Source organism: Oncorhynchus keta, chromosome 6, assembly GCF_023373465.1.
Source record: "Oncorhynchus keta strain PuntledgeMale-10-30-2019 chromosome 6, Oket_V2, whole genome shotgun sequence".
Lineage (NCBI taxonomy): Eukaryota > Metazoa > Chordata > Actinopteri > Salmoniformes > Salmonidae > Oncorhynchus > Oncorhynchus keta.
In genome coordinates, this window is record NC_068426.1 from 13,482,424 (window position 1) to 13,508,244 (window position 25,821).

Consider the following 25,821-nt stretch of genomic DNA (forward strand, 5'->3'; position numbering starts at 1 on the left):
ACCTCTAACTTCCTTCATACTGGACACAGAGACATAACATTTTTATCCACTAGTTAATTTCACTACAGGGAAGTAGATAAAGGGCCTCATTGCCAAAATCCCGAAGTATCCCTTTAAATGTACCATACTTATGATGTCATTATATTGTCCCACAAACAAAGGACGTAGGGGAGCGCCAAAGACTAAAGACTATGGTCTGACTGGGGCACACACCACTCTGCATCAGTCCATCATGACTCCATGTATGTTGTAATGCAGACGCGTTTCCTACCAAGCCCTTGTTTGATCGGAGTGTCTCTAGTGTCCCTTTGCAATCACGGACATTGTCTGATCTGTTTACTCTATGGTCTCAGATGAATCCTGGTCTTTCACAAAGAGGAGCTATTGAAAAGTATGTCTTTCGAGACAATAGGAGTAAGCAATGTATGGACAGTGGTGGTCGTGTCATAGACTACAGGCACATGTTCCAAACTGCAAGTATACTGCCTTCAGAAAGTTTTCTTGTTCCACATTTTGTCATGATACGGCCTGAATTTAAATGGATTAAATCTAGATGTTTATTCACTGGCCTACTCACAATACCCCATAATGTCAAAGTGGAATTATGTTTTTAGACATTTTAATTAAATGTCTTGCGTCAATAAGTATTCAACCCCTTTGTTATGGCAAGCCTAAATAAGTTCAGGAGTAAAAATGTGCTTAACGAGTCACCTAATAATTTGCTTGGACTCACTCTGTGTGCAATAGTGTTTTAACATGTATTTTGAATGACTACTGTATTGAATGACTACTGTATTGAATGACTACTGTATTGAATGACTACTGTATTGAATGTCTACTGTATTGAATGACTACTGTATTGAATGTCTACTGTATTGAATGACTACTGTATTGAATGTCTACTGTATTGAATGACTACTGTATTGAATGTCTACTGTATTGAATGTCTACTGTATTGAATGACTACTGTATTGAATGACTACTGTATTGAATGTCTACTGTATTGAATGTCTACTGTATTGAATGACTACTGTATTGAATGTCTACTGTATTGAATGTCTACTGTATTGAATGTCTACTACTGTATTGAATGACTACTGTATTGAATGTCTACTGTATTGAATGACTACTGTATTGAATGTCTACTGTATTGAATGACTACTGTATTGAATGACTACTGTATTGAATGTCTACTGTATTGAATGACTACTGTATTGAATGTCTACTGTATTGAATGACTACTGTATTGAATGACTACTGTATTGAATGTCTACTGTATTGAATGACTACTGTATTGAATGTCTACTGTATTGAATGACTACTGTATTGAATGACTACTGTATTGAATGACTACTGTATTGAATGAATTGAATGACTACTGTATTGAATGACTACTGTATTGAATGTCTACTGTATTGAATGACTACTGTATTGAATGTCTACTGTATTGAATGACTACTGTATTGAATGACTACTGTATTGAATGACTACTGTATTGAATGTCTACTGTATTGAATGACTACTGTATTGAATGTCTACTGTATTGAATGACTACTGTATTGAATGACTACTGTATTGAATGTCTACTGTATTGAATGTCTACTGTATTGAATGACTACTGTATTGAATGACTACTGTATTGAATGTCTACTGTATTGAATGTCTACTGTATTGAATGACTACTGTATTGAATGTCTACTGTATTGAAATACTGTATTGAATGTCTACTGTATTGAATGACTACTGTATTGAATGACTACTGTATTGAATGACTACTGTATTGAATGTCTACTGTATTGAATGTCTACTGTATTGAATGACTACTGTATTGAATGTCTACTGTATTGAATGTCTACTGTATTGAATGTCTACTGTATTGAATGTCTACTGTATTGAATGAGTACTGTATTGAATGTCTACTGTATTGAATGACTACTGTATTGAATGTCTACTGTATTGAATGACTACTGTATTGAATGTCTACTGTATTGAATGTCTACTGTATTGAATGACTACTGTATTGAATGTCTACTGTATTGAATGTCTACTGTATTGAATGACTACTGTATTGAATGACTACTGTATTGAATGAGTACTGTATTGAATGTCTACTGTATTGAATGTCTTCTGTATTGAATGACTACTGTATTGAATGTCTAATTGAATGTCTACTGTATTGAATGACTACTGTATTGAATGTCTACTGTATTGAATGACTACTGTATTGAATGACTACTGTATTGAATGACTACTGTATTGAATGACTACTGTATTGAATGACTACTGTATTGAATGACTACTGTATTGAATGACTACTGTATTGAATGTCTACTGTATTGAATGACTACTGTATTGAATGACTACTGTATTGAATGTCTACTGTATTGAATGTCTACTGTATTGAATGACTACTGTATTGAATGACTACTGTATTGAATGACTACTGTATTGAATGTCTACTGTATTGAATGACTACTGTATTGAATGACTACTGTATTGAATGACTACTGTATTGAATGTCTACTGTATTGAATGTCTACTGTATTGAATGTCTACTGTATTGAATGACTACTGTATTGAATGACTAATGTATTGAATGACTACTGTATTGAATGACTACTGTATTGAATGTCTACTGTATTGAATGACTACTGTATTGAATGTCTACTGTATTGAATGACTACTGTATTGAATGACTACTGTATTGAATGTCTACTGTATTGAATGACTACTGTATTGAATGTCTACTGTATTGAATGACTACTGTATTGAATGACTACTGTATTGAATGTCTACTGTATTGAATGACTACTGTATTGAATGTCTACTGTATTGAATGACTACTGTATTGAATGACTACTGTATTGAATGTCTACTGTATTGAATGTCTACTGTATTGAATGACTACTGTATTGAATGTCTACTGTATTGAATGACTACTGTATTGAATGTCTACTGTATTGAATGTCTACTGTATTGAATGAGTACTGTATTGAATGTCTACTGTATTGAATGACTACTGTATTGAATGTCTACTGTATTGAATGACTACTGTATTGAATGACTACTGTATTGAATGTCTACTGTATTGAATGTCTACTGTATTTGAATTGAATGTCTACTGTATTGAATCTACTGTATTGAATGTCTACTGTATTGAATGTCTACTGTATTGAATGACTGTATTGAATGAGTACTGTATTGAATGTCTACTGTATTGAATGACTACTGTATTGAATGTCTACTGTATTGAATGACTACTGTATTGAATGTCTACTGTATTGAATGTCTACTGTATTGAATGACTACTGTATTGAATGTCTACTGTATGAATGAATGTCTACTGTATTGAATGACTACTGTATTGAATGACTACTGTATTGAATGTCTACTGTATTGAATGACTACTGTATTGAATGTCTACTGTATTGAATGACTACTGAATGACTTGTATTGAATGACTACTGTATTGAATGACTACTGTATTGAATGTCTACTGTATTGAATGTCTACTGTATTGAATGACTACTGTATTGAATGACTACTGTATTGAATGAGTACTGTATTGAATGTCTACTGTATTGAATGTCTTCTGTATTGAATGTCTACTGTATTGAATGACTACTGTATTGAATGACTACTGTATTGAATGACTACTTTATTGAATGACTACTGTATTGAATGACTACTGTATTGAATGACTACTGTATTGAATGACTACTGTATTGAATGTCTACTGTATTGAATGTCTACTGTATTGAATGACTACTGTATTGAATGACTACTGTATTGAATGACTAATGTATTGAATGACTATTGAATGTCTACTGTATTGAATGACTACTGTATTGAATGTCTACTGTATTGAATGACTACTGTATTGAATGACTACTGTATTGAATGTCTACTGTATTGAATGACTACTGTATTGAATGTCTACTGTATTGAATGACTACTGTATTGAATGACTACTGTATTGAACTGTATTGAATGACTACTGTATTGAATGTCTACTGTATTGAATGACTACTGTATTGAATGACTAATTGAATGTCTACTGTATTGAATGACTACTGTATTGAATGACTACTGTATTGAATGACTACTGTATTGAATGACTACTGTATTGAATGTCTACTGTATTGAATGACTACTGTATTGAATGACTAATGTATTGAATGACTACTGTATTGAATGACTACTGTATTGAATGTCTACTGTATTGAATGACTACTGTATTGAATGTCTACTGTATTGAATGACTACTGTATTGAATGACTACTGTATTGAATGTCTACTGTATTGAATGACTACTGTATTGAATGTCTACTGTATTGAATGACTACTGTATTGAATGTCTACTGTATTGAATGACTACTGTATTGAATGACTACTGTATTGAATGTCTACTGTATTGAATGACTACTGTATTGAATGACTACTGTATTGAATGACTACTGTATTGAATGTCTACTGTATTGAATGACTACTGTATTGAATGTCTACTGTATTGAATGACTACTGTATTTGACTGTATTGACTACTGTATTGAATGACTACTGTATTGAATGACTACTGTATTGAATGTCTACTGTATTGAATGACTACTGTATTGAATGACTACTGTATTGAATGACTACTGTATTGAATGACTACTGTATTGAATGTCTACTGTATTGAATGTCTACTGTATTGAATGTCTACTGTATTGAATGACTACTGTATTGAATGTCTACTGTATTGAATGTCTACTGTATTGAATGTCTACTGTATTGAATGACTACTGTATTGAATGACTACTGTATTGAATGTCTACTGTATTGAATGACTACTGTATTGAATGACTACTGTATTGAATGTCTACTGTATTGAATGACTACTGTATTGAATGACTACTGTATTGAATGACTACTGTATTGAATGACTACTGTATTGAATGTCTACTGTATTGAATGACTACTGTATTGAATGACTACTGTATTGAATGACTACTGTATTGAATGACTACTGTATTGAATGTCTACTGTATTGAATGACTACTGTATTGAATGACTACTGTATTGAATGACTACTGTATTGAATGTATTGAATGACTACTACTGTATTGAATGAATGTCTACTGTATTGAATGTCTACTGTATTGAATGACTACTGTATTGAATGTCTACTGTATTGAATGACTACTGTATTGAATGACTACTGTATTGAATGTCTACTGTATTGAATGACTACTGTATTGAATGACTACTGTATTGAATGACTACTGTATTGAATGTCTACTGTATTGAATGACTACTGTATTGAATGTCTACTGTATTGAATGACTACTGTATTGAATGACTACTGTATTGAATGTCTACTGTATTGAATGACTACTGTATTGAATGACTACTGTATTGAATGTCTACTGTATTGAATGACTACTGTATTGAATGACTACTGTATTGAATGTCTACTGTATTGAATGACTACTGTATTGAATGACTACTGTATTGAATGACTACTGTATTGAATGTCTACTGTATTGAATGACTACTGTATTGAATGACTACTGTATTGAATGTCTACTGTATTGAATGACTACTACTGTATTGAATGAAACTCACTCGAACAGTGAATTTGAAACACAACTCAACTACCAGGGAGGTATCGCAAAGAAGGGAATGGGTCAAAATAAAAAGCAGACATTGAAAACAATACTGAATAAATGAATGACAGGTTTTCCAATGCCTCGCAAAGAAGGGCACCTTCTTTCAATGGGTCAAAATAAAAAGCAGACATTGAAAATTCCAATGAGTGAATGGCATGGTGAAATTATTCATTCAACTTTGGTTGGTGTATCAATTCACACAGCCACTACAAAGACACAGGCGTCCTGACTCAGTTTCCAGAGAGGAAGGAAACCACTCAGGGATTTCACTATGAGGCCAATGGTGACTTTAAAACAGTTAGAGTTTAATGGCTGTGATAGGAGAAAACTGAGGATGGATCAACAACATTGTAGTTACTCCACAATACTAACCTAAATGACAAAGTGAAAAGAAGGAAGCCTGAACAGAATAAAAATATTTCAAAACATCCATCTTGTTTGCAACAAGGCACTAAAGTAATTCTGCAAATAATGTGGCAAAGAAATTAACGTTTTGTCCTGAATAGTAAGTGTAAATGTGTGTTAGGGGTAAATCCAATACAACACATTACTGAGTACCTTTCTACATATTTTCAAGCATAATGGTGGCTACATTATATAATGGGTATGCGTGTAATCGTTAAGGACTTGGGAGTTTCAGGAAAAAAGAACAGAATGGAGCTAAGCACAGGAAAAATCCTAGAGATAAAACCTGGTTCAGTCTACCATCCACCAGACATTGGGAGGTGAATTCACCTTTCAGCAGGACAATAACCTAAAACACAAAGCCAAATCTACACTGGAGTTGCTTACCAAGAAGACAGTGAATGTTCCTGAGTGGCCGAGTCCTGATGGGCAAGACCTGAAAATGGTTGTCGCGCAATGATCAACAACCAATTTGACAGAGCTTGAAGTATTTTTAACAGAATAATGGACAAATATTGTACTCACCAGGTGGGGAAAGTTCTTAGAGACTTAACCAGAAAGACTCACAGCTGTAATCACTGCCAAGGACGATTCTACAAGGTATTGCCTCAAGGGTGTGAATACTTATGTAAATGAGATATTTATGTATTTACTTTTCTAAATATTTGCTAAGATGTCTAAAAACATGTTTCACTATGTCATTTTGGGGTAGTGTGTGTATATATGGGTGGGAAAAAAGTCAAGGGGTATGAATACTTTCTGAAGGCACTGTATGTGAAGAGCAATGAAAAATACATGTATTTAATCAAGAAAAGTTATATTTATTCTATAATAATTTTATGCAAATTATGCATAAACTCGCATCTTAAACAGTTGAGTAGAAGAGGCAGACAGCCTTAGAACACAACTGTGTGTGTGTGTAAATGAATCACACTTGAAATATCGACACCATAATGTAATTACTGGTTGTGCTGGCAGTGTGCTCGTTTATCTGTGAAATAAATAGAGTTCTAGAGCATGTCTTTAATAGAAACAGAAATAGTTTGATTAAAATAGCACAATTTGCTCGATCAGACTATTTACTAAAATAGTGATACTATTGTTATCAATGGTGTCTTACATGGCTTCTAAGGACTTCAGAAATAATCATCCCCCCCCCCCACCACCGTGGTCGATGCAGCAGTCACTAGTATTCACACAGGATATCAATCAATGCCCTGACATCTTTCATGAAATGAACTAGAGCAGGAAGAAGGGAAGCCCTTGATCAAAGAACTGCATGGTCTACAGGTTTTTCATTTTCAATCTCTCCCATCCCAAGCAAAGGATAGCTCAACTAAAAGAATCATTTACATTATGGGAATTGACCTCCTTCTTATACTTTCATGCTTCTTTTTAAATGTATTATTTGAATGACCTCTTAGCCCCCCAGAACTACTGCACCTACCACTATGAGGAGAGTAGAAATCTTTGATGTTTGATTCTGTGTGAGTGAGTGTGTGTGAGTGAGTGTGTGTGATGAAAGGGGAGAGCTGTGAGGTGGGTGAGTTACTGACTTATGCGAGTGTGTCCATACTAACATTTTCCTTCACTAGAAGAATACTTGTTGAATGCTGAGCTATTCTTAACTCAGTCAGGGGAGAAAATGCGTGGGTAACAGAACTGATGCAGAGGATCAGGGAAGACCAGGAAAGGTCCTTGTGTTCACACGACTGCAGTTAACACACAGCAACATTCACATCCACCCATATTAAGACAATAACAGCTCCTGAAATAAATGTATTTAAGGCACTTAAATCAGATTATGCCTTAGTGTTCTTTAATAATTGACCTACTATGAAGATTCTCTTCAGGTTTTTGGCATTTTTAGACCCCAGCTGTCCTGCTGTTGTATTCCTCCCATCTGCTGTCCTGTGACGATCTACAATCTACATCACCCTCAACTCTGTCCTGTGAAGATCTATAATCTACATCACCCTCAACTCTGTCCTGTGAAGATCTATAATCTACATCACCCTCAACCCTGTCCTGTGAAGATCTATAATCTACATCACCCTCAACTCTGTCCTGTGAAGATCTATAATCTACATCACCCTCAACTCTGTCCTTTGAAGATCTATAATCTACATCACCCTCAACTCTGTCCTGTGAAGATCTATAATCTACATCAACCTCAACTCTGTCCTTTGAAGATCTATAATCCACACCACCCTCAACTCTGTCCTGTGAAGATCTATAATCTACATCACCCTCAACTCTGTCCTGTGAAGATCTATAATCTACATCACCCTCAACTCTGTCCTGTGAAGATCTATAATCTACATCAACCTCAGTTTTCTTCTGTCTGGTGCCTCTGCATGACACCTCCCTACCGTTTTGTCCTTCAAAATAACCCCCAGGCCGTTTCATTTCAGAGAGAAGGTAACAACCCTCAACACTGCTGCTACTCACACCACAGACAGTTACAAAACAGCACCACGGTAACAACTGCTCACACCACAGACAGTTACAACTCAGCACCATGGTAACAACCGCTCACACCACAGACCGTAACAACCCAGCACCACGGTAACAACTGCTCACACCAGACAGTTAAAACTCAGCACCACGGTAACAACCGCTCACCCCACAGACAGTTAGAAAACAGCACCACGGTAACAACTGCTCACACCACAGACAGTTACAACCCAGCACCATGGTAACAACCACTCACACCACAGATAGTTACAACCCAGCACCATGGTAACAACCACTCACCCCACAGACAGTTACAACCCAGCACCATGGTAACAACCACTCACACCACAGACAGTTACAACCCAGCACCATGGTAACAACCACTCACCCCACAGACAGTTACAACCCAGCACCATGGTAACAACCACTCACCCCACAGATAGTTACAACCCAGCACCATGGTAACAACCACTCACACCACAGACAGTTACAACCCAGCACCATGGTAACAACCACTCACCCCACAGACAGTTACAACCCAGCACCATGGTAACAACCACTCACCCCACAGACAGTTACAACCCAGCACTAACATTGAAAATAATGACCAGTTCCTAGCAGATGCTCATGTCCCCTAAATGAAATTACAATCAGAAGGTGTTATCATCATAGCCTGTGTCACTAAGGGTGGAAGGTCTTACATCTAGTATCATGAACATATTGGCATATGCCTTGGTCCTTATGGCATCATGACAAAAAAATGATATGATTGCATTGTCATGAGTAAAAATGAAACTTTTGTTTTGTTGTGCAATTTATCAGCTGAATAGTACCACCTATCTCACTCAGTATACTGTAACTGTCCTCATAATGGAGGCACAGGAAAATGGTTTATCTGTGATTATATTAAACCTACATACTGGGATGTCAACAAATTCATGTGAATGAAGGATTAATCAACGAGGAGCTATGCGTCCTATGGAAATGATGAACGACGAGGAAGGAGTCGAACGGACCCTTCACAGAGTTGCATTATTTTCCAGAGAATGCATAGAGCCCCGAGTTGATTATCCTTTTATACCATGGCTATAATTGAACACATTTGCCGCTAGAAATGTGTTCAACATCCACTGTCAGAAGTAGCTAGGAGATTTACGAGCTAGTTACTTTAGTTGCCGCGGTAACCCATCAAACAGACTTGCTAGTTTAGCTAACCAAACCATCAGTCCTAGCTTTGTCACACCCTGACCATAGTTTGCTTTGTATGTTTCTATGTTTTCTTTGGTCAGGGTGTGATCTGAGTGGGCATTCTATGTTGGGTGTCTTGTTTGTCTGTTTCTGTGTTTGGGCCTGATATGGTTCTCAATCAGAGGCAGGTGTTAGTCTGATTGGGAGCCATATTTAGGTAGCCTGTTTTGTGTTGGGTTTTGTGGGTGGTTGTCTCCTGTGTCAGTGTTTGTACCACACGGGACTGTTTCGGGTTTTCACGTTTCTTGTTTTGTAGTTTATTCATGTATAGTTTCATTATTAAAGAACCATGAATTATAACCACGCTGCATTTTGGTCCGCCTCTCCTACCCAGGAAGAATCCCGTTACAAGCTTTCCATTATGAAAACCACATTCAATAATATTTTCAAGTAGACTTTTTCTTTCAAAACCAACTCAAACATAGAACATGTAAGAATTAATGATAGCCATTGAATTGTACCGTGCTCCAGGGTGCCCCTTCAAGCCAATCAGGAACAAATATTCAACAATGCCATGGTAGTCCTTATAAGTTGTCACGAGGACACAATGAAGGAACACTCTGCATCATAGTTATAGAATGACACTTAAACACTAACACTTTATTTGAAGTGTTGTCTATGGCACATTATACCATGGCATTGTTGAATACTTATTTCTGATTGGCTTGAAAGGCATTCTAGAGCATGCATTGTTTCCCTATAACGCACGTTATTCATGGATTGCACGTTTCATCACAATACTGTTTTGAATGTTCGTTTTAGGACTGATGCCCAGCTGAGCATTTTTATTTTTTCTTTATTTCTCCTTTATTTATTTGCGACCTGGCCAAGATAAAGCAAAGCAGTTCGACACATATAACTACACAGAGTTACACATGGAGTAAAACAAACACACAGTCAATAATACAGTAGAAAAATAAGTCTATATACAATGTGAGCAAATGAGGTGAGATAAGGGAGGTAAAGGCAATAAATAGGCCATGGTGGCGAAGTAAATACAATATAGCAAGTAAAACACTGTGCAGTGGAAGAATGTGCAAAGTAGAATAGAAATAATGGGGTGCAAAGGAGCAAAATAAATAAATACAGTAGGGGGAGAGGTAGTTGTTTGGGCTAAATTATAGATGGGCTGTGTACAGGTGCAGTAATCTGTAAGCTGCTCTGACAGCTGGTGCTTAAAGCTAGTGAGGGAGATAAGTGTTTCCAGTTTCAGAGATTTTTGTAGTTCGTTCCAGTCATTGGCCGCAGAGAACTGGAAGGAGAGGCGGCCAAAGGAAGAATTGGTTTTGGAGGTGACCAGAGAGATATACCTGCTGGAGCGTGTGCTACAGGTGGGTGATGCTATGGTGACCAGCGAGCTGAGATAAGGGGGGACTTTACCTAGCAGGGTCTTGTAGATGACCTGGAGCCAGTGGGTTTGGAAACGTGTATGAAGCGAGGGCCAGCCAATGAGAGTGTACAGGTCGCAGTGGTGGGTAGTATATGGGGTGACAAAACGGATGGCACTGTGATAGACTGCATCCAATTTATTGAGTAGGGTATTGGCGGCTATTATGTAAATGACATCGCCGAAGTCAAGGATCGGTAGGATGGTCAGTTTTACAAGCGTATGTTTAGCAGCATGAGTGAAGGATGCTTTGTTGTGAAATAGTAAGCCAATTCTAGATTTTACTTTGGATTGGAGATGTTTGATGTGAGTTTGGAAGGAGAGTTTACAGTCTAACCAGACACCTAGGTATTTGTAGTTGTCCACATATTCTAAGTCAGAACTGTCCAGAGTAGTGATGTTGGATGGGCGGGCAGGTGCAGGCAGCGATCGGTTGAAGAGCATGCATTTAGTTTTACTTTTATTTACGAGTAATTGGAGGCCACAGAAGGAGAGTTCTATGGCATTGAAGCTTGTCTGGAGGGTTGTTAACACAGTGTCAAAGAAGGGCCAGAAGTATACAGAATGGTGTCTGCGTAGAGGTGGATCAGAGACTCACCAGCAGCAAGAGCGACCTCATTGATGTATACAGAGAAGAGAGTCGGTCCAAGAATTGAACCCTGTGGCACCCTCATAGAGACTGCCAGAGGCCCGGACAACAGGCCCTCCGATTTGACACACTGAACTCTATCAGAGAAGTAGTTGGTGAACCAGGTGAGGCAATCATTTGAGAAACCAAGACGAGTCTGCCGATGAGGATGTGGTGATTGACAGAGTCAAAAGCCTTGGCCAGGTCAATGAACACAACTGCACAGTATTGTTTCTTATAGATGGAGGTTAACATATCGTTTAGGATCTTGAGCGTGGCTGAGGTGCACCCATGACCAGCTCTGAAACCAGATTGCATAGCGGAGAAGGTGCGGTGGGATTCAAAATGGTCGGTAATCTGTTTGATGACTTGGCTTTCGAAGACCTTAGAAAGGCAGGGTAGGATAGATATAGGTCTGTAGCAGTTTGGGTCAAGAGTGTCCCCCCCTTTGAAGAGGAGGATGACCGCAGCTGATTTCCAATCTTTGGGAATCTCAGACGACACGAAAGAGAGGTTGAACAGGCTAGTAATAGGGGTTGCAACAATTTTGGCAGATAATTTTAGAAAGAGAGGGTCCAGATTGTCTGATTTGTAGAGGTCCAGATTTTGCAGCTCTTTCAGAACATCATCTGACTGGATTTGGGAGAAGGAGAAATGGGGACGGCTTGGGCGAGTTGCTGTGGGGGGTGCAGTGCTGTTGACTGGGGTAGGGGTAGCCAGGTGGAAAGCATGGCCAGCCGTAGAAATATGCTTATTGAAATTCTCAATTATAGTGTATTTATCAGTGGTGACAGTGTTACCTATCCTCAGTGCAGTGAGCAGCTGGGAGGAGGTGCATTGTACTCAAAGCAGTCTCAATAGGTGCTGATGAAGATTTTATCTGAAGTGCATTACTGTGGCTTGGACACACAATGATATTTCAAAAGGAGGCAAATAATTAGTAGGACAAGCTTGTGTCATCATTGTAATGTTGCCAGATTGACTTTAGATGCAGTATAATTTGAGCTAGCTCCCATAGAGTATATCAGATGCCAATTAAGAGACCAGGAAACCAATCAGAGTCAAGGACTGGAACTGAGTACTGTAAAGAAAGGATAATGGGGATGATAGAAGTATTCATGAATCTATTTACTGCACTTACAGAGAATAATGTTAACATGCCTTATCACACTTACTTTAAATGATTTAGAAAGCTAGATGCTCATATGCATCTTTAATAGAGCTAGAATAGAACGTACTGTACTGTATGTACAGATAATGGGCATCCCAAAATGTCCTAAACCATAATTAATAGTGTAAGTTGGATCGTCAGTAATCAGCCTACCTCAGGAGCAGCTGTAACCGTTCCAAAATTGAAATCTATAAAAATGCCTAATTATTGCAAAACCATTTTTTAAAATGGAACTGTCTATAGTAAGTATAAATTCAATCATTTGCTAATGAGAAGACCTTTGGTACAGATCTGCTATCTTAATTTGATCGCTCTGTTTTCGCAGATCATTTTACAGTGCAGCAGGGATATGGATTGTAGTGAATTCAAGGTTTAAAAAGACCTCTAAAAGTTTGTAATTTCGCCTTTAAAAAGTCAGACTTGATTTGCCCGAACAGAAAACTGGAAATACTAACTTGTTGTGTACATGAGTTTTTAAAAGCTTCTAATGTTTGTCATTTACACTTTGAAAATGTAATACTTGAGTTGCACAAAGGAAAATGTATCAACCCCTACAAAAATGTCCATGAATTATAATGGACATAATAATAATTCCACATAATAATTCACATTTCATGTTGCTGCAGGATTATTTTCCTGCTATGAGAAAAAGGGTCAAATTAAGATAGCAGATCTGTATTTTTGGTTCTTGCCGTTCACTGCCCTAGGCTCCCTTAGTGAGAGGGAAAAGGAGTACTACCAGGCAACGTAATCACTGAGGGGGAGTGTTCCAGTGTTGCATTTCAACAGAAAGTGCTCTAACAATTTAAATGGGTAAGAACAACTTATAAAATGAAAGAATTTCAGTGGAATGCCCCCAGGGCCCAAGAGAAGTGTGTAAACAGAAACCACCCATTGGCCAAATCAAGTAACGGTGGTACTGTATCTGCAATGGTTCTCTCCACTCAACACTGACACCAGTAGACCTAGATAACCCATCATCGACTAGTAAAGGGAGAGGGGAGCTGTGAATGTGACAGTCTATCTGGGCTATTTGGTTAATGTAGTCCCTGAGCACCCAACTAATTGCTGTTACATCAAAGAGTTGTGGTAGCAGAGGAGGCTGGTGGGGGACGCTATAGGAGGCCAGGCTCATTGTAATGGTTGGAATGGAATCAATGCAACGGAGTCAAAATAAAGTTGTTTCCATGTGTTTGATGTATTTGGTACCATTCCATTGATTCCATTCCAGCCATTACAATGAGCCTGTCCTCCTATAGCCCATCCCTCCAGCCTCCTCTGTGTGGTAGCTACTCCTCTGACTTGCTAACTGTGATTGGACAGGCATGGAAAGCAATCATCAACATGCATGAGCGCGGGCCTGGCTGAACAAACAGGGACAGGCATGGGCTAATGCGCTCGTCAAACAGCAGGCATTCATCTGTGCATTGAGCATTGAGTATTAGGGGGTTGAGAGGCACCTCTCTACATAGTAATGGGGGGGAGCACCGGACTCACACAAGTCTGGAGAAGATACTTCTGAGTAACAGGCACGAGGCACTAAAGCCATGCTGGAAAAAAGGTAACAAGGACACATCAACAATGTTACTTAAGGACAGATGGCCAGACAGAGGTGTGGAGCAGAGAGAGGACATGGCCTGCATCCAGATTGCCTTGATGCTTGACAACAACGCTGGAGGGTCAATGCTTTCACATCCTGGAAAAGCCTCAAAAGTCTGCATGTTTTGTATTGACAGTATCTACAGATGCAGGATCTTAATTTGATCACGCTTTTGTTGCTGAGAATTATCCTGCACACTGGAAATACTAACCTGTTGTGTATTTGACTTTTTAAAGCTTCTAAAGTTTGTAATTTCCACTTTCAAATATAAGACTTGAGTTGCACAAAGGAAAATGTATCAACCACAAAAAAGTCCATGAATTATAATCCACATGTTCTGTTGCTGCAGGAGTATTTTGCTGCTGTAGCAAACTGGCTCAAATTAAGATGCTACTGCCTATTTACAGTACCTTTTGTTAGAGGGCTTCAGGGGAATACATTTCGCACCAGTTCCACAAGTAACATGGCATTTCCTGACACATGGTTCATAGTGTTAGGGGGCTTCTTGTTGTTTGACAAAAACACACTAAGCCTACTGCTGCCCACCCAGTCAGACTCACATCATTAGGTAGCTAGGTGTGTGTGTGTGTGTGTGTGTGTTAGTGAGTGAGAGAAAGAAAAAGACAATTAGAGAGTGAATATTGTTTCTTGATCTGAGAGGATGAATCCCAGGTAAAATTGTACCCCACTCTATTCCCCTCTCTTCCCTTCCATTCCTCGGCCGAACCACACACAGTGATGCCCACGAGCTAAATACAGTATAGAGCACTTGAATTTGGAATAAAACAGTGAAGAGCAGTGAGGGTTGAAGCCACATGTAGAATGACACAGAGAGCTCCGGGAAGTCCCTAATCACAGAGTATTCAGACCTATGCAGAGGTTATCAGCTATTGCTTTGCTTTGATTAAACCTTTTTTTATTGAACCGGTGTCATAGTATCGCTCTGTAAAAGGTAAGCTGCCGTATAGTGGGATTGTGACAGATATGGCTGTAATAGCACAGATGTAATTCATCATATGTGCTCTTTTACAACTCTCCGACCTGCTATTGCAAGATAAGGGCACTTGAACATGCATTAGATGGTTTCTAATAGGAGATGAATGGGAGTCTCACATTTTACCAGACACTCTTATCCAGAGCCACTTATAGTAGTGAGTGCATACTTTTTCATACTGGTGGGAATTGAACCCACAACTCTGACATTGCAAGCACCACGCTCTACCAACTGAGCCACACGGGGTATAGATGTCAGAAGGTGGAAGCTGGATAAAGATATATAACAGTGAGCAGTGTTCTCAGAGACAGCTGTTTTGTTGGTTCGATTATAGTACTGAGATACATTTGGAATTTGGATGGAGGACAAGTCAATACTTAACCTCCCCGCTGTGAGAGGATCAATAGTGAATTCATCTCGACTAATCTTAACTAAGCAAGTCAGCGCATGGATCGCAGCTTGTTTTCTGTCTTAGCATGAATCAACATGACAATACATCCAGTAGAATAATCACATCAGAAGAAAGAATGGATTGTGTAATTTGACTAGTTTAGGATATTTTGCAAGACTTATCCCATGGCTTACTGAATGAACACTATGGTAATAAGAACATTTTGAGAAAATTCTGTGCAATGGCTTTGTTCTGTGCATATCCCATTCAAAATGCATTGTGAGGGACACAATCCCCATAATGATGCAGTGAATCCACAGTGTTATATGTGTAAGCACAGATCTCTGAAGGAACATGGACTAATGGGGGTGATAATTCCACCCTTTACATTGGTATGTACTCATAGTCCATACAGAATACACAGAGGGTAGGCAGTCAGCACCATGGGAAAAGGGCAACCAAGAGTGATGAGGACATGAAAGAGTTCAGCGATGCAGAGAGGCTACGGCTGGTCCACACACAGGCACAGTTAATGAGGGTTCCATCACACAACGTCACATCACCCACTGTCCTCACAAACACCACAGCCCTGGTCCTGTCAGTTTCACTGTCCTCACAAACACCACAGCCCTGGTCCTGTCAGTTTCACTGTCCTCACAAACACCACAGCCCTGGTCCTGTCAGTTTCACTGTCCTCACAAACACCACAGCCCTGGTCCTGTCAGTTTCACTGTCCTCACAAACACCACAGCCCTGGTCCTGTCAGTTTCACTGTCCTCACAAACACCACAGCCCTGGTCCTGTCAGTTTCACTGTCCTCACAAACACCACAGCCCTGGTCCTGTCAGTTTCACTGTCCTCACAAACACCACAGCCCTGGTCCTGTTAGTTTCAATGTCCTCACAAACACCACAGCCCTGGTCCTGTCAGTTTCACTGTCCTCACAAACACCACAGCCCTGGTCCTGTCAGTTTCACTGTCCTCACAAACACCACAGCCCTGGTCCTGTTAGTTTCACTGTCCTCACAAACACCACAGCCCTGGTCCTGTCAGTTTCACTGTCCTCACAAACACCACAGCCCTGGTCCTGTCAGTTTCACTGTCCTCACAAACACCACAGCCCTGGTCCTGTCAGTTTCACTGTCCTCACAAACACCACAGCCCTGGTCCTGTCAGTTTCACTGTCCTCACAAACACCACAGCCCTGGTCCTGTCAGTTTCACTGTCCTCACAAACACCACAGCCCTGGTCCTGTCAGTTTCACTGTCCTCACAAACACCACAGCCCTGGTCCTGTCAGTTTCACTGTCCTCACAAACACCACAGCCCTGGTCCTGTCAGTTTCACTGTCCTCACAAACACCACAGCCCTGGTCCTGTCAGTTTCACTGTCCTCACAAACACCACAGCCCTGGTCCTGTCAGTTTCACTGTGCTCACAAACACCACATCCCTGGTCCTGTCAGTTACACTGTCCTCACAAACATCACAGCCTTGCCAGCAACCGCCTACCCAAACCAACCCATACCACTAAACCATACCACTAAACCAACCCATACCACTAAACCAACCCATACCATTAAACCATACCACTAAACCAACCCATACCACTAAACCAACCCATACCACTAAACCATACCACTAAACCAACCCATAGCACTGAACCATATCACTAAACCAACTCATACCACTAAACCATACCACTAAACCAACCCATACCACTAAACCATACCACTAAACCAACCCATACCGCTAAACCAAGCCATACTGCTAAACCAAGCCATACCACTAAACCAACCCATACCACTAAACCAACTCATACCGCTAAACCAACCCATACCACTAAACCAACATATACCACTAAACCAACACATACTACTGAACCAACCCATACCGCTAAACCAACCCATACCACTAAACCAACACATACCACTAAACCAACACATACTACTGAACCAGCCCATACCACTAAACAAACACATACCACTAAACCAACACATACTACTAAACCAACACATACTACTAAACCAACCCATACCGCTAAACCAACACATACCACTAAACCAACACATACTACTAAACCAACACATACCACTAAACCAACACATACTACTGAACCAGCCCATACCGCTAAACCAACACATACTACTAAACCAACCTATACCACTAAACCAACCCACACCACTAAACCAACACATACCACAAAACCAACACATACCACTAAACCAACACATATCACTAAACCAACACATACTACTAAACCAACCCATACCGCTAAACCAACCCATACCACTAAACCAACACATACTACTAAACCAACACATGTAACTGAGTAGAATAAGTACCAAGAGGGACTTTGGTTACAGCACCAAAGTAAAGAGTCAGCCTGTGTTATTGGCCAACAACCTCTACTACATCTTAAGCCAAACCAACTCCTCCACTAACTGTGTGGACATGGACCAGACTCAAGAGACACCAGTGTAAAGAGTGTAAGAGCCCTTACCATGGCCTCCTCGGGTGAGGAAAGGCATCCTGTTAATGGCGATGGGCACTGTGCCATGCTTATTGTGGAAATGGTGGACATGGTGCGTGGTGCTTAGACTGGAAGACACGCGGGCCGTCCCTGCCTGGGTGGGGAGTGCAGCCAGCAGGGCCAATAACAATACCAGCCTCCACCAACACCCCAGGCCTAGGCCTGTCCTGCCTGAACCCTGGCCCAGCCCAGGGCCCCCTGCTGGGAGTCTGCTCCCCACCACCATCACCTCCAGATGGGCACAGGAGCCCCCCAGGGCCTCCCTCAGTCCCACCCCACGAAGACAGGACATCTCAGCGGGCTGGAAAGCCTGTCACCTCCATAATCCTGGGGACTGGGTAATGTTAAGTTGGAGGATAGGACCAGATCTCTCCTTGGTTATGGCTGGAGGTAAAACTACTTCTGACCACGCAGGTTTTCCAGGATGTGAAACAAAGACAAAATCCAGTTATTGTCTCTTATCATGAAATCCCAGTGAGAATCCTATTTTTGTTTGTTCAAAACAAGTTGAGATATCTAGAGATGTTTGTTGGACTGAGGACTAAATACCTTCGAGTGGTGTGCAATCATCCTGAGATAAAGTCTTTAAAAAGTCTGCATCCAGGCACCAAAATGGATATCAAAAGTATTTAGTTGACACAATGCTAAATCCACAAGTCATTTAGAACCATACATTTCAATTGTGATATTGAAGTATAACAAAGCAGAGGGGGCTTCAGGTGCCAGTATCACTGGGAGGAGGCTCTTCTCTCCCACCCACAGGTAGGGCTGGAGGGCAGTGGAGAGACTACTACCCCCTAAGACGAAAGCCCCTACACTGCAGAGAAGCAGATAAGACACCTCCCCACGGGAAACAGGATGATTTCATTAAGAAGGAGGAAAAAAGATCCAAGCTGATGGAGGGACATGCAGAATCCAGCGCTATCGTTTCCCTTTAACCGGAGGAGAGTGAGGGAGGAAGGGAGGGAGGGAGGAAGGGAGGGAGGGAGGGAGGAAGGGAAGATATCTGCAGCGGCGAGGTAAAAGAGAAAATGCCTGAAGATAAATAAATAAATATTCCAGCGACTCCTCACACAGACGCACCAAACCCCTTTGAATGGTCACTTCTGTTTTGGTAACAGCCCCACTATAACCCACTAGATGAGGGACAGCAGTGAGTGGTCCAGAAGCAGCATCCTTGCCCCTCTCACCCTCCTCCTACTGCCCAGTCTCACGCAGTGAAGACTACTGCTGCATTCCCTTCCCTCACTACTGCTGCATTCCCTTCCCTCTCCTGCTTTTTTCTCCAAATCTATTTGCGTCCTGACGATGTTCAACCGGACAAGTCCATGCGTCTGGATGTGGATGATGGCAGTAAAGCCCCTCCTGCAGAGACAGTGTGGATGACTGAGAAGACGTTGACTCTGGCTGCTGTCACTGTGAAATTAATGCTAATTAAAACTGGAGCAGTGGCTTGAGCATCGACTCCCTGAATGCTGGTTGGCTGAAATCCCAGGACAGCCTGGACTCCATACACGCATCGAAAATAACAGTCACTGGTCACTACGGTCTCACCGACGAGGAAGCACAGCACAGCACAGCACTCTTCTGAAGCATAGTCAGAGACTGTGATAGAGCGAGGCACAGCGTGTGCCGATGTGTGTGTGTGCAAGCGAGAGAGAGAGAGAGGGAGAGAGAGAGAGAAGCAGAGAGAGCAGCAGAGAGAGAAAGAAAGAGAGAGAGACAAAGAGGGGTGGGTGAGAGAGAGAGAGAGAGAGAGAGAGAGAGAGCAGCAGCTACAAGAGGGAGAGAGAGAGAGAGAGAGAGAGAGAGAGGGGGGGGGAGCAAGAGGGAGAGAGAAAGAGAGAGAAAGAGAGAGAAAGAGAGAGAAAGAAAGAGAGAGGGAGAGAGAGAGAGACAGAGGGGGTGGGTGAGGGAGGGAGAGCAGGCATCAACAATGCAAAGAAACACAGAGGCCAGAAAATGGGTTGTGTGAGAATAAATTCACATCCCAGGTTACTGATTCACAGCCAATGTACAGTACAGACAGACAGATACCCTGTACAGACAGATACACAGTACAGACAGATACACAGTACAGACAGATACCCAGTACAGACAGATACCCAATACAGACAGATACCCAGAAATAGAAAAGCAGGATGATGCTGCAGAGGAAGAAACCGATTCAGCTCAACTGTCAAAACTGCTACATCAGGAGAACAGGGGTGCCTGTCTCTGTGGTGGTGTACCTGGGAAAAATAGGCTTTGGAATGATACCACAGGGAGAGGAGAGAGCTAAAGATAGCTAGCAATACATTCAGACACAGATCTGCTATCTTTGATCACTCTGTTGTCTCAGACAATTTTCCTGCACAGCAGGAAATGCAAATTGTGGTGTATTCAAGGTTTAAAAAGGCTTTTAAAGTTTGTAATTTCCACTTAAAATGTCTGACTTGATTTGCCCTAATTTCATGTTGCTGCAGTATTATTTTCCTGCTGTGAGAAACAAATTAAGATCTGTACCAGATGCAGACAATAACCCCCATTAACAAGAAAACTATGGTTGGTCCCTGATTCTACTGAATGATTTAGTTCCAGTCAAAATTCTGTGACAAGCGTAGCCCTCTCTCTTTCTCTCTGGCATCGCCACATGTAGCCATCCCGAAGAGTGCTCTCACCCTTTCCTCCTCTCTCTCAGCCCTCTCTATTAATTTCTGGTATGTGTAGCACTGTACTTATGCTGAAAGAGAGAGTGTGGGGGAGGAGAGCGAGAGAGAGAGAGAGAGAGAGAGAGAGAGAGAGAGAGAGAGAGAGAGAGAGCAAGAGAGCGAGCGAGAGAGAAGCAGAACTGTAGCTATATCAGATAAATCATGGTCGATAGAGATCTCAGCTGGGATTGCCTGGCCAGTTAAAAGGACACACATGAAAAAAGGAGAACAGAGCAGAGCCAGCACCACCTCTCATGGTGACAGGAAGGTAGAGGCAGGCCATTACTCAGGCAGAGAGAGGGGAGGCAAGAGAGAGAGAGACAGAGTGAAGGGGAGAGAGGAGAGGGAGGGAGGGAGAGAGAGAGAGAGAGAGGGGGGGAGGCTGAAGAGGGCTGGAGATGGGAGAGGACTGGAGACGGCTGGAGAGGGGAGAGGACTGGAGAGGGCTGAAGAGGGGAGAGGACTGGAGAGGGCTGGAGAGGGGAGAGGACTGGAGAGGGCTGAAGAGGGGAGATGGCTAGAGAGGGCTAAAGAGGGGAGAAGGCATGAGCAGGCTATAAGGGGAAGACATGAGAGGGCTAGAGGGGGAGAGGGCTGGAGAGGTGAGAGGGCTGGAGAGGAGAGAACTGGAGAGGGCAGAGGGCTGGATAGGGCTGGAGAGGCCTGGAGAGGGCTGGAGAGTGCATGAAGTGGGCTGGAGGACAGGAGGGGGGAGAGGGCTGAAGAGGGGAGAGGGCTGAGAGGGAAGAGGCCTGGAGAGGGGAGAGGGCTGGAGAAGGTTAGAGGGCAGGAGAGGGGCAGGGCTGGAGAAGGGAGAGGTAAGAGGGCTGAGGGGAAGAGGGCTGGAGAGCACTGGAGAGGACTGGAGAGAACAGGGCTGGAGAGGCCTGGAGAGGACTGGATAGAACAGGGCTGGAGAGCACTGGAGAGCACTGGAGAGGACTGGAGAGAACAGGGCTGGAGAGGCCTGGAGATGACTGGAGAGAACAGGGCTGGAGAGGCCTGGAGAGGACTGGAGAGAACAGGGCTGGAGAGGCCTGGCAAGGCCTGGAAAGGACTGGAGACAACAGGGCTGGAGAGGCCTGGAGAGGGCAGAGGGCTGGAGAGGGCTGGAGAGGGGAGAAGCTGGAGATGGGAGAGGGCAGAGACAGCTGGGGAGGGGAGATGGCTGGAGAGGGCAGAGACAGCTGGGGAGGGGAGAGGACTGGAGAGGGCAGAGACAGCTGGGGAGGGGAGAGGGCTGGAGAGGGCAGAGACAGCTGGGGAGGGGAGAGGGCTGGAGAGGGCAGAGACAGTTGGGAAGGGGAGAGGGCTGGAGAAGGCAGAGACAGCTGGGGAGGGGAGAGGGCTGGAGAAGGCAGAGACAGCTGGGGAGGGGAGAGGCTGGAGAGGGCTGTAGAGGGAAGAGGGCTGGATGGGGCTGGAGAGGGCTGGAGTGGGTAGAGGGCTGGTTGTGGCCAATGAGCTGGGCTTACTGAACTGAGAGAATTGAGCAGAAGGTGAGGGGGCAGGGGGTGATCATTGGAGATGATTTGCGGTGACCTTGGCTAGATACTACCCAGACTGTCTGAGCCAACTAAGCTTTTACGTGGCATTAGACAGGCAGAGGTGCTTGGTAACTCACTATCTGTTGTGAGACGCCTGAACACCCAACACAAATCAGCCAAGTCTCTGATGCAGATGGCTGCCCTGTAGTTGCCATTACATGAGTGAAAGACAATCCTCTATTGACGTAAAAGTTTCAAACGCTTCAACATTCAAAGTCAATGTCAATGTTATAAAGTTAGGTTGAAATGGGCAAAAAATACAACATTGTGATCATCGGAAATACTGTATAATAAATGAGCAGTTTAATCAATAATCCCTAATAAATGATGCACACACTATGTGCAATGCAAGAGTCCTGTCCAATAGGCCTAAAGGGGGTAATGTGTGGAAGATGAGGCGATTTGAGAGGGTGGCTTTAACAATGATTGATGTTTGTATTGTATTGTATATTGTGTTGTATATTGTATATTGTATTATAGATTGTATTTTCTATTGTATTGTATATTTTATTGCCTTGTCTTGTATTGTATATTGTATTGTATTGTGTTATATTGTATTGTATTGTGTTGTATTGTGTTATATTGTATTGTATATTGTATTGTATTGTGTTGTATTGCATTGTATATTGTATTGTATTGTATATTGTATTGTATTGTGTTATATCGTATTGTATATTGTATTGTATTGTATATTGTATTGTTTTGTGTTGTATTGCATTGTATATTGTATTGTATTGTATATTGTATTGTATTGTGTTATATTGTATTGTATATTGTATTGTATTGTATATTGTATTGTATTGTGTTATATTGTATTGTATATTGTATTGTATTGTATATTGTATTGTGTTCTATTGTATTGTATGTTGTATTGTATTGTGTTCTATTGCAGTGTATATTGTATTGTATTGTGTTCTAGTGTAGTGTATATTGTATTGTGTTCTATTGCATTGTATATTGTATTGTATTGTGTTCTATTCTATTGTATATTGTATTGTATTGTGTTCTAGTGAGGTGTATATTGTATTGTATTGTGTTCTATTGTATTGTATATTGTATTGTATTGTGTTCTAGTGTAGTGTATATTGTATTGTATTGTATTGTATTGTATTGTATTGTGTTGTATTGTATTGTGTATTGTATTGTATTGTGTTCTATTGTATGGTATAGTCAAGTCCCCCAGTATTGGAGACATCTTTCAAGGTAGTGATGAAATCTTCATGAGGGCTGTTTGGGATAAAAGGTTTGCATTAATCAATTTGCAAACTCCAGGGTTTCTCAACATGATAAAAATGGTGCTATCTGGAGGACACAGGGGGTGGTTGGGGGAGGCAGTGGTGAATTAACCATCTGTTGTCCTGGCTGTTTTCACTGTGAGGACTCCTCTATCCTGATGCCACTGAGGAAGTAGGTTATCATCCCCTTCACACTGGAACACACTCAGTCATACAAAATACGGTCATGCAGAATTCAACAAAACACAGAGTGAGCGTATTCTAAATGAAAGCAACCAATCAAGTCAACAGTCCCAGTCTAGCGCCCAGAAATCATTCATTCCCACCAGTAAAAGTCAATTGAATAAATAAGTGCTCAACTCCCCCCTCCTCCCAGAATGTACGAACTACATCTACATGTGTTGTCTGCTGTATTTATTGCTTGTGGTTAATGTATATATGAACTACTTCTACACGTGTTGTGGTTAATGTATATATGAACTACATCTACATGTGTTGTGGTTAATGTATATATGAACTACATCTACATGTGTTGTGGTTAATGTATATATGAACTACATCTACATGTGTTGTGGTTAATGTATATATGAACTACTTCTACACGTGTTGTGGTTAATGTATATATGAACTACATCTACATGTGTTGTGGTTAATGTATATATGAACTACTTCTACACGTGTTGTGGTTAATGTATATATGAACTACATCTACATGTGTTGTGGTTAATGTATATATGAACTACATCTACATGTGTTGTGGTTAATGTATATATGAACTACATCTACATGTGTTGTGGTTAATGTATATATGAACTACATCTACATGTGTTGTCTGCTGTAGTTATTGCTTGTGGTTAATGTATATATGAACTACATCTACATGTGTTGTGGTTAATGTATATGCATTTATGCACCTTGTGGTGATGCTGTGCTGTTATGTGTTGAGATGGAAAACACATTTCCAGAAAGGGAAACACAATACCAAATTATTATTATTATTATTATTGGAGCTTCTTTGCAAATGCCAAGAGTGATTTAATCCGATAGTGATAATTCTACGAGTCTATGTATAGCTAGGTGTTTTACAATTCTGTGGTAAAAACATGTATTGAACCCATCAAAGGAAGCAAGGAAGTTTTGCTGTTAAATCATTAGCTACATTTCTAGGGCTTAACCCTACAATTATTTTGTTAGAGCAGAGTGAAGGGTATTTTTATGCAGAGTGAAAGGTATTGCGAGCACAGAATTTAAAAGATGATGTTTTCCTGGCTTAGGAGACTTAAATACACAGTGTAGGGTGTCAGGGGGATTTGTCGGGGAGACAGTTTTTGCCCAGGCATTGAGGCTAGCCTCAGGGGTGAACGTAGCAGGATTAATCATGACACTTTTCACATTAATTACCCATAATGCCAACCTCCTCTGAAATAAATGGCCTGCAGTTAAGATATCCAGTTGATTTCATTAGATTTAAAGCGACAGCACCTCAAATAGGTCTGGCTGGGAAAGACGAAGGGAGGGGAGGGGTGGTAATCCAACGTACAGAGCTTCAGCAGGGAGAGATACATGTCCAATGTTGGGCCCAGGTCCGTGGTGAATATAAAACACAATGTCGGGCCCAGATCCGTGGTGAATATAAAACACAATGTTGGGCCCAGATCCGTGGTGAATATAAAACACAATGTCGGGCCCAGATCCGTGGTGAATATAAAACACAATGTTGGGCCCAGATCCGTGGTGAATATAAAACACAATGTTGGGCCCAGATCCGTGGTGAATATAAAACACAATGTTGGGCCCAGATCCGTGGTGAATATAAAACACAATGTTGGGCCCAGATCCGTGGTGAATATAAAACACAATGTTGGGCCCAGATCCGTGGTGAATATAA

The 25,821-nt window shown here is 41.2% G+C and overlaps 1 protein-coding gene across 22 annotated transcripts in view; it reads right to left on the reverse strand.

Annotated features, from left to right (window-relative positions):
- Window positions 1-25,821, reverse strand: part of LOC118375284 (neurexin-2-like) — a 411,303-nt gene that overhangs the window by 127,738 nt on the left and 257,744 nt on the right. For 2 of the 22 annotated variants that reach the window (XM_035771747.2, XM_035771746.2), the window contains exon 1: window positions 18,432-20,021. The exons of the other annotated variants lie outside the window; for them this stretch is intronic. In XM_035771747.2, the coding sequence (XP_035627640.1) occupies window positions 18,432-18,753 (322 nt within the window). In that variant the 5' untranslated portion in view covers window positions 18,754-20,021. Of the gene's footprint in view, window positions 1-18,431; window positions 20,022-25,821 lie in introns of those variants that run through there. 22 annotated transcript variants of the gene reach the window in all.